Source organism: Leuciscus leuciscus (assembly GCF_965113295.1).
Source record: "Leuciscus leuciscus genome assembly, chromosome: 4".
Taxonomy (NCBI): domain Eukaryota; kingdom Metazoa; phylum Chordata; class Actinopteri; order Cypriniformes; family Leuciscidae; genus Leuciscus; species Leuciscus leuciscus.
Genome location: NC_138728.1, coordinates 39389117 through 39403123, shown reverse-complemented (window position 1 = coordinate 39403123; position 14007 = coordinate 39389117). Strand labels below are relative to the sequence as shown.

General features: G+C 36.7%; 3 protein-coding genes across 3 annotated transcripts in view; 2 read left to right on the top strand and 1 right to left on the bottom strand.

Moving 5' to 3' along the window:
- LOC309497428 (uncharacterized protein) overlaps positions 1-6434 on the top strand; it is a 292681-nt gene extending 286247 nt beyond the window's left edge. The window contains exons 3-4 of the mRNA XM_082167711.1: positions 4651-4782; positions 5405-6434. Of these exons, the coding sequence (XP_082023837.1) occupies positions 4651-4782; positions 5405-5706 (434 nt within the window). The 3' untranslated portion in view covers positions 5707-6434. The remainder of the gene's footprint in view (positions 1-4650; positions 4783-5404) is intronic.
- LOC309497399 (uncharacterized protein) overlaps positions 1-14007 on the bottom strand; it is a 125575-nt gene that overhangs the window by 105201 nt on the left and 6367 nt on the right. The gene's annotated exons all lie outside the window — the stretch shown is intronic.
- Positions 4504-14007, top strand: part of LOC309497396 (uncharacterized protein) — a 167595-nt gene continuing 158091 nt past the window's right edge. The window contains exon 1 of the transcript XR_014205513.1: positions 4504-4555. The gene's annotated coding sequence lies outside the window, so the exon portion shown is untranslated. The remainder of the gene's footprint in view (positions 4556-14007) is intronic.

The window sequence follows — 14007 nt, the reverse complement described above, 5'->3', positions numbered from 1 at the left end:
AGAGTTATTTTGGTTTGTGGAGTTGTCAAATGTAGGGTACTGTTGTAGATTCGGGTTGTAGGGTTGGTGAAATTGTATGAACAGTTGACTTCAATAAGGTGAATGTGTTTGTTCCACAACGAAATTTTGATTGTGCCTGTGCTGTCTGCTATGCTGCATGTCTTTAATTCGCATTCAGCTCCAAAAGCAGTGACTGGTTTGCTGACGGCGTCTAATCTGTGGACTGCTGCAGATACATTTGAAATCTGTAACAAAGAAAGTATTAGAATCAAGATGGGAGAACAGGTGAAATATGAAACATTACAGCTTATAATTGTAGGGTTGTAGAGCCATATATATGATTTTTATATTTTATACCTTTTTATACCTGTTTATCTATGGTATTTGGAACTCCTAGCATATTGTTGATATGTTCACATATTTAAAAAATTTCAGTAGATTGCTTTAACTGTTGAATGTCAAGTTGGTTAAGTTACACTTGTACACCACTGGCAATATTAAAGACAAACTGAGCCTTGAATATCCTGGACAAGAAGAGAGTAAGGTACCATCATTGACTTTGCAAATATTACACGCTGGACTGAGAGACTTGTACAGCAAGTGCACACACACACACACACACACACACGAACATTTATTCACGAGTGTGCAATTGGTTTACTGGGTTTACACTGTTGTCTTATAAATACACTGTGGTTTTTTTGCTATACTATTTGTTTAATACTCCTCCATTCTTTTGATTTATTCCAACGGAACGAATGTTCTCCTTTTATAGTGTAAACTCCACTGAATTGCTTAGGGGAGTGTTACAAGTTTTTAGTTGAAAAGGGTGTCGTGTAAAAGAATGAGTGTCTGTGACAGCAAGACTTGACTTACTTTACCTAACCTGAGAATAAACCCCCAACAAGGTGATGTACATGAGGTCTTCCATCAGACTGAAGGGGGTTTATTTTGAGAGAACCACCGGCTAGATGTACATTATCCCGCTTATTACACGGCTACTTGAAATATTGATTTGAGTTGAAATATTATTATAGGTCTTTAAACGCAAAGCTTCGCGGAGAGAGCAGTTGCAACGCGGCAAGTTCAAACTAGAGACATTTAAGAGATACGGTACACAGTCATACCACTTATTACACAGCATTTCGCCACTTAAATAATTATGGAGATAAGTGATATTGATTTCAGATTAAACTGTTTTAAAGTCATACCCATTTGTTTCTTATAATCTGACAGTGTACAAAACAGTCACAAAATGGCAGCGGCTGCGTTTGTATGAAACGATAGAGCGAGTCCATGATACTGGATGGCATAATTAATTAACTGTACACAAAATATTGATTTGACTTAAGTTGTAATATTTTATAAGCTTACCAAATGCAAAACTTCCACAAAGAAAAACTGTTCCTAGCAAGTGTATAGCACTGCTGACTTCAGTAACCTGGATGAGCCTGTGTTTCTGTTTTCAGCGATTGTTATCTGGGAATAACTTACCACTGGATGGTGCGATTGACCAATCAGAATCAAGTATTCCACAGAGCTGTGTAATAATAAATAATAAGGTTAAAGGTGTTAAGATCAAAGTTCACACCACAAAACAACAGCTCACATTATGGTACCATAAAACAAGTTATTGTAAACCAGTTAATGGGAAACCCAAAATCTAGGGCATTCTTGTACATGAAAAGTTGTAAATCAGGTTAATAATTACATTTAATGTTTTATAAATGTAATACGTCATTCAAATTATATGTATATGTTGTGTAGTAGCAGCAAGGAAAGAATGACATTGATTTTGTCCTCAAACTACCTTTTTGTATTTATTAATCCATGCATTTATTCAGTTCTACTTCTGTTAATATAAGATGTTGTTGCATGTGGGGGAAAAATACATTTAAAGGAATTTTGTGGATTGAACAAGTTAAACTCCATCAGCAACATTTTTTCAACATAAATCTGATAAACCTGGTAACTTTTGTAAGATAGAGAGTCATGTGACCATCTATATCAGAGTTCAGAAATATACCAGAGGTCAGGATAATCACGGGCATGTGACAATAGCTGATGTATTTAATTTAAGTCACTCAAACTTTCATATGGATGTACATTTTGAGGTAATCATTCCTCACAGTCACAGCCTTTTTTATTTTGTTAGGTGCTAATAAATACTATTAAAGTGTGAGATTTTAACCATTCAACGACCGGAGGTGTGTGCTTCTGTGATTATCCCCCCACTGATCTTATATATAAAATAATAATAATAATTATAATATATATATATATATATATATATATATATATATATATATAAGATGAGTCAAAGTTATTTTCTGTTGAGATCAACATAGTGCCACAAATGTTGTGAATAGAGATAAACATCTACTGAACCCAGAACATCCCTTTGATTGTGATTAACTTGAATTGCTTTTTTTTATCTGAAGCAATATAGATAAAGTTCAAAAGACAGTAAATCAGGACACTATAAAAGGAACATGAGAGGCTGTGAGGATGACAGAGCAAGAGCTGGAAACAAACATCAGTGAAGAATGAAGGGTTTAGTATGTTTACTGCTGCTGTTGGAAACCTTTGTGTGTGTCGTACAGCATCAGGTAGATGGAGGACTCAATGAGAATGAGATCAGTCAACAGCTCAGATCTGAGGACGGAAGACAGAATCCACCTCAAACAGACACTTTGAGAGATGAAGCTTCAACTGACAGCCAACAAAACTACCACCTGTTCTTCACTGACATCCATGCAGCGCTGAGAGAACTGACCGCCACCGTTACAGAGCAGAAAGGAAACATCAGAGAACTGACCGCCACCGTTACAGAGCAGAAAGTGAACATCAGAGAACTGACCGCCACCGTTACAGAGCAGAAAACCATCAACAGAGAACTGACCGCCACGGTTTCAGAGCAGAAAGTGAACATCAGAGAACTGACCGCCACCGTTACAGAGCAGAAAGTGAACATCAGAGAACTGACCGCCACCGTTACAGAGCAGAAAACAAACATCAGAGCTTTAGAGACGAGACTGAGGGAACAACAGACGTTTATCCTGGAAGAGCTGAACAAGAAAAATGATGGTATCAATGATCCTCAAATTAAAACACCACTGCAATACGATGCATAGTGTAAATGTTAGTGTAAAATTGAATGTATACTGTGTAAATTGTGTTATCTATTACAATAAGCAGTGTAAATGTCATTTAAAGCTACAATATGCAAGAATTTTTTGCCGCTAGAGGGCGCTACATTCCAAACAACAACAACGGCGTAGCTTGATGACGATGTGAAGGAGCGTGGAATGATGGGAACTGTCGTTTTAAACTCCACCGTGGATGTAAATCAGTCAGACGGGAATCGAAAAATCATGTTCATGGATGTGCTAAGTAATTTTTTTATAATGACATGCTTTCTGTGGCGAGGGGGGCATAGTTCAGCGCGGTCTGTAATGGGAGAGAGAAGAGACGAGCAAGTAGGTCAAGTGCAAATGACGAACACCTGTGTCTTATTGCAGTGATCGGCGTGGAGAAACCGCTTATAAGCCGCGCGCTGGAACGAGAGAGAGACTGGAGAGAAAATTGTACGCAGAGAAAGAAAACCGGTGGATCCGAGCTCTTATTTTTGAACTGTTTTGTGCCGTCGCGGTTGCCACGCTGAATGCGCGTTGTGCACGACTTTTGTTTGTTTTGCTTTATTTTAATAAAGTACGAGTCCCAGTCACGCCGATCCCTGTCTTCTTCCTTCCTGGCTCTTAAACCTCATCACACTTTTATTTAATTAAAATGAATTAACCGCAAGAAAAGTAAGGTTTAATACTAAATTGGTCATCATAGATGTTACTGTATGTTGAATTCATTGTTGTGATAACGCGGCACAGTTTTACGTGTTCTAAACAATTGTTGTAAAAGTACATTCGAACATGCCCACATCATATGCCAAAATACTGATTAATCTTTATGTATAACACATGCTATATTTATTTACATGGCCATAAACACCAGACGTGATAAACAATGTCAATAAACTAAACACAAATCTAAAGCAATAATACTTCCCTTACATAAACATAACTATTACCGAATGCTACATTTGGAAAGTATAAAATTAAGCATGCTTTGTCGACAGGACCAGCTGCAATCGGTAAAAAATAATTGTGTTCCATAACGACTGCAAGAAACAAGCTAACGTTTGTAGCTTGATAGACGCTACAACTACAACTTCCGCATTTGTCCAGGACTCCACGCAGTAGGAGTGGAAACCAAGGGTAATGCGGATATGACGCCATTGACTGGCGACTCTCAGCTCACCCCTGCTCTAACGCCCCTTTCCTTGGTTAAAATCGAAATTTTCTCACGATTTAAAAATAGTTGGAAACATTTGGGATATTGTAAGTAATCAACTTAACAAAATACATAACACTGGCCTTGAGATTATGGGATATTTTAATGCAAAATTCTTGCATATTGTACCTTTAACTGAATCTTTATTCCTTCACAGAAATATCAAATCTTACTCTGGGTCAAGTGGAGTTGAGAAAGGAAAATAAAGGTGAAAGTGTGCTTGAATGATGTTAAATTCAGTGTATACTTTCTCAGTATAATAGAGTAATATATCACAATATGTCTTATGTTTTTCAATAACAGACAGAGAAATAGCTTTTTCAGCTGCACTGATGAAATCTGGCAGTGGATATATTGGTCCTTTTACCACTGAAATCACACTAACCTACAGGAACGTCTTCACAAACATAGGGAACGCCTACAACCCAATTACAGGTAATGATCAATGAAATGAGTCATAAAACTCAGTTTATAATAATGAAAACCCTTCTGCTCCATTCAGACCTCTCTGCAGTTGTGTAATGTGTATTAGAGAATTAGGGGCTGTTTACACGACACCGGTTTCAATTAAACACGTAAAGATTTGTATGTGATTCAGGTTTATGCGCTTTGGCCGTTCATTCACACGTTCATTCATTGGGAGACTGAAAACGCAAACGTTTGAAATTGGGCTTCAAAGTGCAAGTTTTTGGAAACAATACCATTATCGTGTAAACAACAAAAACATAAATTTGTGTAAACAGTGATGTCATGCGTAATACGTGATCAGTCTAAAGGTGCGTGGTGTTTCTTTACAAAGTGACGTTGCCACCTACTGGCCAGGCAGCAGAATACAGCGTTTAAAGTAGTTTCCACGAATCCGTGTTAATGGGGACTGTTTTGACAACGTCTGTACGCGAAAAATGCAAAGAAAAAACTTGTCCATTTTTAGGACATTGTTGTCATGTAAACAGCCTGAAATCATCTGCCATCTTTTGAAACTATTACACAGTGTGCTTGATAATTAAACAATCATACAGGAAACATCTGATTCTGTACCTCTTGTTATTTGATTTAGGTGTTTTCACAGCCCCGCTGAAAGGAGCGTACATGTTCAGAGTCTCTGTAGCGGGTCATGGCCCAACTGTATCAGCTGCATCCATTTATAAGAATGGAGAGCGTGTGGTTTCGGCATATGGTCATCAGCCTCAGAGTGTGTTAAACTCCTCGAATGGAGTTGTGTTGATCCTGGAGGTTGGAGATGTTGTCTATGTGAGACTTTGGCCTAACACGAGGATACATGATAGTGACAATAACCGCAGCACTTTCAGTGGTTTCCTGCTGTTTCCCTTAAGAGAACAGGAGCTTTGCAGAATGTGATTCCAATAATTCTGAACCTTCAGTGTATGATTTAAGATGGAAATCATGAAGAATCATTAACATATGAACCTGTATTAATGAGGTATAATGTGTGTGTTTGAAATTTGCAATAGATTACTGTACACTCAAAATGCTGGGTTAAATATATATATATCAGTGGGGATTTCTTTAAGACTGTTAGGGAAGCTCGGCTACCCCTATAATGTCAAAAAATGAATGGTCAAATATGTACTATTGTGTTAACAGTTTATTGACTAAAAATGCGTTAGAAAACGTTCATCTCAAAGACGAGTTTGTTCAGAATCAGTTACATATAGCAGGTCGGCTGACTCGATTTCCTTCTCATACATTCCCGTAGCATCACAGTGAATTTCCCTGTTGAAGCCCAGCTTCCATTGACTTCAGTGGGGCTGCTTTGAACAGTTTTTTTCAGTGCTTTGAAACTAGACGGTCATTGGATAAATGCTGCGATTTTGTCCCTCCCACGGATGCTCAGCGTCTCTGGGGGTGAATGAGAAGTGGGCTAGCCTGGACTCTGGGCTTCTGCTTGATGATTGGAGGGTCTGTCGAAAGACTGCATCTCCTCTTGATTGACAGCGATTTCATACAATAAAAAGTCGCTGACGCTGAAGCTGTTCGAGCTCAGTCCCATCGCGGATTTTTCAAGTGTAGTCGAAAGTCAAACTGCTGCAACCTATTTCTTGGTATTTGCTTGTTGAAATTGCTAGCCAATTAGTTGCTATTAGTAGTAATAATTAAAAAATAGTAGTAGTATTATTATACTATATTATATTATCATTTATACCTTTATTATATTATTACATTTATACAATTATATTTAACTCTGCTGGCCATTGAGAGGACACTGGTCAAGTCACTGGAAAAGACGCCTGGTTGGTACGACAGGGTCACAGAGCATTTTCCTGAAAAGGAACGTAGAATTTACGTATAAATGGACAATTTTTATGATGTAGGCCGAAAATGAGCTTCCCCTCTTTGAAAGACCAGCAGCCGCCACTGATATATTATATATATGGGTAGTTGACAAATGGCCAAGAAAAAGTACTTTTTTGGGAAAACATAACTTTTTAAGAAAAAATACATATATTTATGGAGTATGAAAACTGTAGTTTCAGAAAATAGTAGTGGTCACTCATTTTGTCAATGACTTCACATATTTTTTTCACGTTTTCACTGAATAGTACTGTAAATGTGTCCTATGGTGTGACATTTAAAAAAGTACTAAGAAATTATATTAAATAACATAAAAAATACTTGAGACAGAATTGTTCACATTATTAAAACATTATTTTCTTAAAGTGATATTTATTTTACATGAAAGTACTAATTAGAATCATTTTCACCATGGATAGATGAACCTGATAAACTTTTCCCTACAAATGTCAATAAAACTTTTTCGCCAACCTTACAAAACTGTTTGAAATTGTACCCATCTAAGAGGAGACATTATTGTAACTCCCCTAATGCCAAACTTTACTCTTTTTTTTAAAGATATTTTAAAATAAGTATATTTTTCTGTTGTTTTATGTTTGTCACACCATAGGACAAAGCGTCACACTAAAGGACAAAGATAGTCATTGCATAAAAAGAGTCAGAATATATAGTGTTTATTGTAACAATAATAAAGGAGGACATTTGTTTTTTTGTTGAAACTTTATATATTCGTTTTAAAAGCTTGTTAAGGAGGTCTTGTCCTATGGTGTGACATCTGTGTCCTATGGTGTCACAGGCCAAAGCGTCACACCAAAGGACATTTCCTATGACATTTTCTGTCACACCAAAGGACATTTGAGCTTTTGTGGCAGTTAATAACCATGCTAATACTAGCTGAACTGTTATTAGCAATTGGCATGATACATTTGCATAATATTACATAGTCCTGCTGTCAAAAATACAAATTTTAATAAAAAAATTAAATTTAGGAGTGTCACACTAAAGGACAAAAAAACTTAACAACTTCAGTGGTCTGAAAACATAGTTAAATATTTGAACAATTCTGAGAGAAATACTTGCCATGTGCACTGCTCATGGGCTTCATAGGGGTCTTCAGTCACATGACCTTGAATGGGGTCTTTCAACTAAATTTAGTTGTCCATGATATTGCCCAACTTAATATCAGGTTATTGCATAACACCAAAGGACATTTTTTTCTGTGACAAACTTTATTAAATTCCTACACTTTTAGAAATGTATGTATAGGAAACGTGATGGCCACTTAGTGAAATAGACACTTGCACAATTATGCCAGGAGTGTTCATTAAGATGTTTAAACATTATTTTCTTTATTTATAAAAGTTAATATTTATGAAATAATGTTGTCTACCGTCACACCATAGGACGATTTTGAGATTTGGCTCAAAGTTGTAAAAAAATTAAAAATAACTCAGGTATTTAAACAACAAATTCATGTAAAACAAGAAAATGTTTAACCATTTATAGTATTCTAAAGGATGAAAATGTGAAATAAATTATTTTTTATCTTCTGTGACGGTGAAAAAGCCACGTCACGTCAACTACCCATATAACAATAATAATAGTACTGTTTATAGATTAAATTAAAGTGTTTAATGCAGGAAATTAATTTTCATAAATACATTCATCATGTTTAATCAACAAATAGTCCTCTGGGGGGCCACAAAAACAAATGTAAAATGTTGGTATGGTATGTTAAAAGATTATAAAATGGCAGGTGTAAAGGTGTAAATTGTGTTTCAAGCGTAAGAAAAAAGATTTGCAACATTTACTGTTGTTTTGTACTGTACTGTGAGTGTAATTCATGCATTGTGAAACTGCAGCTTCACGCTAACAACATAAACATAAATATGAATTTAAATTTAATTTACAATCTTACGTACACTTCCACAAATCTTACCCTGCACATGCAAATCTTTTTGGCATCATCATCAACTTTTACGTCATTATATAGTGGTCTTTTCAGCACAAATTGTTTCAGAGCAGTACTTTCTAATGTTTATTTGACGAAAAAAAAAAGTATAAATGTGTTTGTGCCACTATTAGTCAACTACAATTACAGTAAAATAGTGTAATGCCCCTACCGTGGAAAACAACTTATTTTTAAATGACTTTCTGTCACGTTAACTAAAGAAAACTAAGGGAGGACTCAAATGCAAAGGAAAAATGATTATTTATTACAAAAGAAACACTAAACACAAAACAAAACCCACGAGGGGGAAAACATAACTCAATACAAAACAACAACAACTTCAAAAACGAACATACCAAAAAGGGTCACGGGAGAACAGGAGACGTGTACAAGACAACGATCCGACACAGACTGCAAACACAAAGGAACTTATAAAAGGGACAAATCAGGCAGGTGATGAGGGAACAACAGGTGGGGCAAATGAAACCAATAATGAGATAACAAGGAGGGTGGGGTCAAAACAGAGACAGGAACACAAACACCACATGTGCTACACGAGACAGGACAGGCATGTGACACTTTCCCAGTGTTTATTTATTGCATCTTGTATTTTACAATACGTTTCACAAGACGGATTTTGCTATTAACAATGTTGACTGATTTAATAAACATTTTTAAGTAAAAATATATTTGAAAGAGTATTTTTTATTTGGATTTATTATATGAAATAGGCTAAAAATGGCTGGGTCGTCTCGGAGAGAAAGGCGGATTCTTCCACGTTTTGTCCACAAGATGTCGTTAGTGTCTAATATGTTGATTACATTATAATGATGCTTATGATACAGTTGAGGGGAAAGTCATTTCTTCGTAAAGCTTTAATTCACCAACATTACCACAATGCAATTTTAATTAAAATACGGGTAAAATATTTGTCAAATATAAATACGGAAAATTATTTTAAATTAATATGGTATTTTTAAGTATTGGTTTTCTTAAGGTGTGACTGTAGCCCATTGCACCTTAAAATAGTGTATGTCTAGAAAAGATGAGTAGTCTATAATGTTTTAATAAAAGTCAGCACGAGATAAGAGTTGTATAAACAGTTTATTAAAAAATAAGTAGCAATACAAATAGAGTAACAAAAATAATGTAAATATAATGTACAGTAATTACATTGAAACATAAAGAACAAAAACTGAGAATTATGCTATTTTAAATACAACAACAAAAAATTACTTGAAGTAGCCTATTTATAGGCAATGTAGATATTTTAGTTGTCTACTTTATTTTTAATGTGAACGTTATTTGGGCAAATTTGAAATTGTACATGTTAACATTTATTTGATTACTAGTAGAACATCATTAACATTTGAACATTTATTTTACATTAGTTTTGAACAATTAAACTGTGTAGAGACACTACAGGTGAATAGGGTAAAAATTTTTACTTAGAGATATCACCATGAAACTTTACCATTTGATTACTCACATGAATATGAGAAAAAAAATGTATTGCAAGTTCTCTGTAATTGTATGTTTAAGTATGCTAATAAGGCTGTATCTACTTAAATATGTGCTAATTTAAATCGATCGCCAGTGGCCCATGCATATCAACTGTCGCTAAAAATCAGTGGTAAAACGTGAGGAAATGCTAGATTTTTTTATAGCTGACAAAGTTAAAGTCTAATGAAATACACTGACACCTTATATTTGTCCTTTCAAAAGCAACTGAATGCACTGCTACATACAGATGGTAATCAACCAGAATGCCTATTACCGCCGCGCCAGCTACCGCGGCAAAAATAAACCAGTCGCATTTCAAAGTCATTCGCGAAATGACCGCCAGGTGGCGCAAAGGGATATTGTGCAAAACAGCAGCAATTGCTGGATTTTTTTCAATTGCCGTAAGTGGGGTTAATGTCAATTAACTGTAAGGATGAAATACTACAACTATGGTAAACAGAATAGAACATTTTATAAGGCCAGAAAAATAGAATAACAAGTTAAAAATAGAGACGATAACAATATAACCTGTATTTCATATTGTAGGCCTAGACGTCGGTGGGCGACAAGCCTTAGTATTCCCCGGGATGCAGTGCGATAAAAAAACACACAAAAAAAAATAAAAAATAAAAATGTAATAACAAAAAAAAAAGTAAATGATGTGCAATGAAGCTGATTATTTGTACTATTCTATTGAGAAATGAGACGAATGAAGAGCGCTTCTCGCTCGTGTGAGCGAACACACATTGAAACGCGTTCATTTGGACTTATTTTTCTCTTAACAGCTAAAATAAATTAAAAGGCTACTCTGTAGTTTTTCGGTCATACAGATAAGAGTAGAGTAGCCTATAGCCTACATCATTCAAAACTGTAAACTTTTATTCATATTAGTGTAACCTTTGGCTAAATATAAAAATCAACCAAACATAAAACAAGTGTCACACCAAAAAAAGAGAATATCAACAAGAAAACAAATACACTCCCCCTTCTGTTAAGCCTCAATATCACAGTTCTAGCCACCAGCGGATATAACTGGCAAATGGATTTACCAAAAAAACTAACAAAAAAAGAAAGTTACACCACTCAGTCACAGTAACATCATATTTCACTTCTCAATTAAGACTAATGTTAATATTGTTTGCACTGCTTTAAATGGACCAGGCTACCAGCATATCAGTTTACTATAACTTAATAGCCCATCGAACATACATTAGGCTACGTCAGTATTTCCTTTCTTACGAGCGGCTCGTTAAAGAGCTCGATCGTCAGCGGTTCAAAACCGCAATATCCGCTGCCGTCAGCTGTACTAGGACCATGAAACAGGAACAAAATAAATCTATATATAAAAAAACAGCAGCTAGCGCTCTTGGGCGCTGCCGTCAGCTGTACTAGGACCATGAAACAGGAACAAAATAAATCTATATATAAAAAAACAGCAGCTAGCGCTCTTGGGCCGCACCTCGTAGGGGAATTTAAGCTATAGTAACCTTTATATTCCCTGCGCTCGTCACTTCACGCATTCCAGAGAGGCAAAGCAACTAGAAATGGGTAGCCGGTTACTTCACACCGCACAGAGAAGAATAACAATCAACCAAACTTAGACAGGGTTTTTATCACGCCACTAGACACAGACGCACCCTCATGATTGCACCGCACAGGTGTACTCAATATCAACTGCAGCTCAACACCGATGGGCGTGTCTAGTCATTTGCAATATACAACCATTACAAGTTCCCCAATTCCAATGAACAAAACTGAACGTTATATTATCAACCTGTCACATTAGGCTAACGACAAAAGTCTGTCTGTCGTCTCTGTCTCCGGGAACTGCGCGTCACAAAAATGAACCGAAAGCCACTTGCCTCAGCTCAGTCACTATACGAAATCGGCTATGTCTAAAGCCTGATTATGTAATCCATATGAAACCGAGAGGTAGAGGATCTACTCAAACATGTTTAGCTATCATGTGAGCGCTTCCCAATGAGGAAAGGACGAGGAAAGGGTGAAAATCTCGCTCTAACTAAATGTAGGCTAAATCGCCCTGAATTAACCCTTTATGACCTGCCATAGAACAATTCCACCAGAGTATATCTTTGTATTTTTAAATGCTGTGCTGTCATTCTTTTGAGCATTTTCAAATGCCATACATCAAAATAATCCTTACTGTCCCAATTTGAAGGCTATGTTTGTAATAAATCAATAGTAACTAGATAAATATATCAAAAGTGCAATAAACAAAAAGAAAAACAATTTTAATATTTTTTTTCCACATATTTTATTCAATACAAAAATTGGATAAATCTCAACCTCAAACTTGTCAATGTGGAAAACGTGCATAAAACAATTTAAAACTAAATAGAATTGATTTGAACTGTTTACATACATTCGTTTTTAAGATACACTCATTTTTACACTCATTCAAAAAAAAAAATGGGGAAAAATGCAATGTAAAATATTCAATTTCATTTGTGGTCAAACAGATAACATTTTTCTTTTGAATATTGATTGAACATTGAAATGGATAAAATATAAAATAAATAGACCCTGTCAGAACAATTAATAATAAAATAAATATAAAATAAATAAACTGTGCTTTACTTTTCAGACCTAAACAACATCCCTACATAAACACAGGCAACTCTAGCTGTGATAATTCTTGTGACAGTTCCTGTCCAGAATAACGCAGAGGGGCACTTTGCATGCCTCGCACATGAATGGAGTGCTTTTCCCACACAGCCTACATTTCCTGCGCCCCTGTGTGGCTTTTTTTGAGCCAACTGTTCCAGAAATGGCAACAGGTAAGTGCTGGTAGCTCTCCCGTGCTGGTTGTAAGGACACCCCACACAGCTCCGCTGACAACTGTTCTTGGAAGGCCTGGTGTGTCATGGGCTGCTCCTCCTTGCTGCTACACAGTAGCTTGTGCAGCAAGTAGCTGTTAGTGACAGCAATGTCAATGAAATGGTGCAGTACAGTCATGTACCACTTCTTGCTTTTCTTCCACGAGGAATAGTAGCCAATCAACTGATCTGATAGGTCAACTCCCCCCATGAAGCGGTTGTAGTCTTTCACAGCCGGTGGAATTGGAACATCCAACTTCTTGTACTCACTGCTGGATTTGCACACTCTTTTCACTGTGTCTCCCAAGTATGCAGTGTGCAGAGTAGTGCACACACTCACTTCTCGTGTGTCCATCCACTTTGTGAAAAGGAGCGATCCCTGTCTGATCCACCTTATCGATCCCCGTGGAGATTTCTTTGACATCGCATTTACTTTGGTGTTTGGGACACCAATTCTTGTGTCTCTGATGGTTCCACAGGCTCCAAATCCCAGGTCGTAAAGGTGCTGAAAGAGTACTGGGCTGGTATAAAAATTATCACAGTAAATGTGATATCCAGATCCCAAGAACTCCTTCCTGACCAGCGACATCACAGCATCAAACGAAAGTCCCTTCCCACTTGCAACATTGGACTTCCCTGTGTAGATGTTGAAATCTACTGTGTAGCCACTACAATCACACAGCACAAAAAGTTTTATTCCCCACTTTGTAGGCTTATTTTTGATGTACTGTTTCAGGCTGATTCTGGCTTTGGTGGCTACCATGCGCTCATCCACGGAAAGGTTTCTGTCAGGGTGGTAGACAGCTTTGCAGGCTACGCGCAAACTGTCATATAGAGGCCGTATTCTATGCAGACAGTCATAATCGGCAGTGCCTTTTTTTTTGTCATTGGCAGCATCTTCTGCAGGGTCGCTCAAGTGCATATTCCACGTGATGTGGAGGAACCGGTCTCTGGACATAACCTTTTGAGGGAAGGGAACATGGAAGATGGATTCAACACGCCAGAAATCTCTGAGCTTTGGAAGCTTTAGAATGCCCATGTACAGTGTGAGGCCAA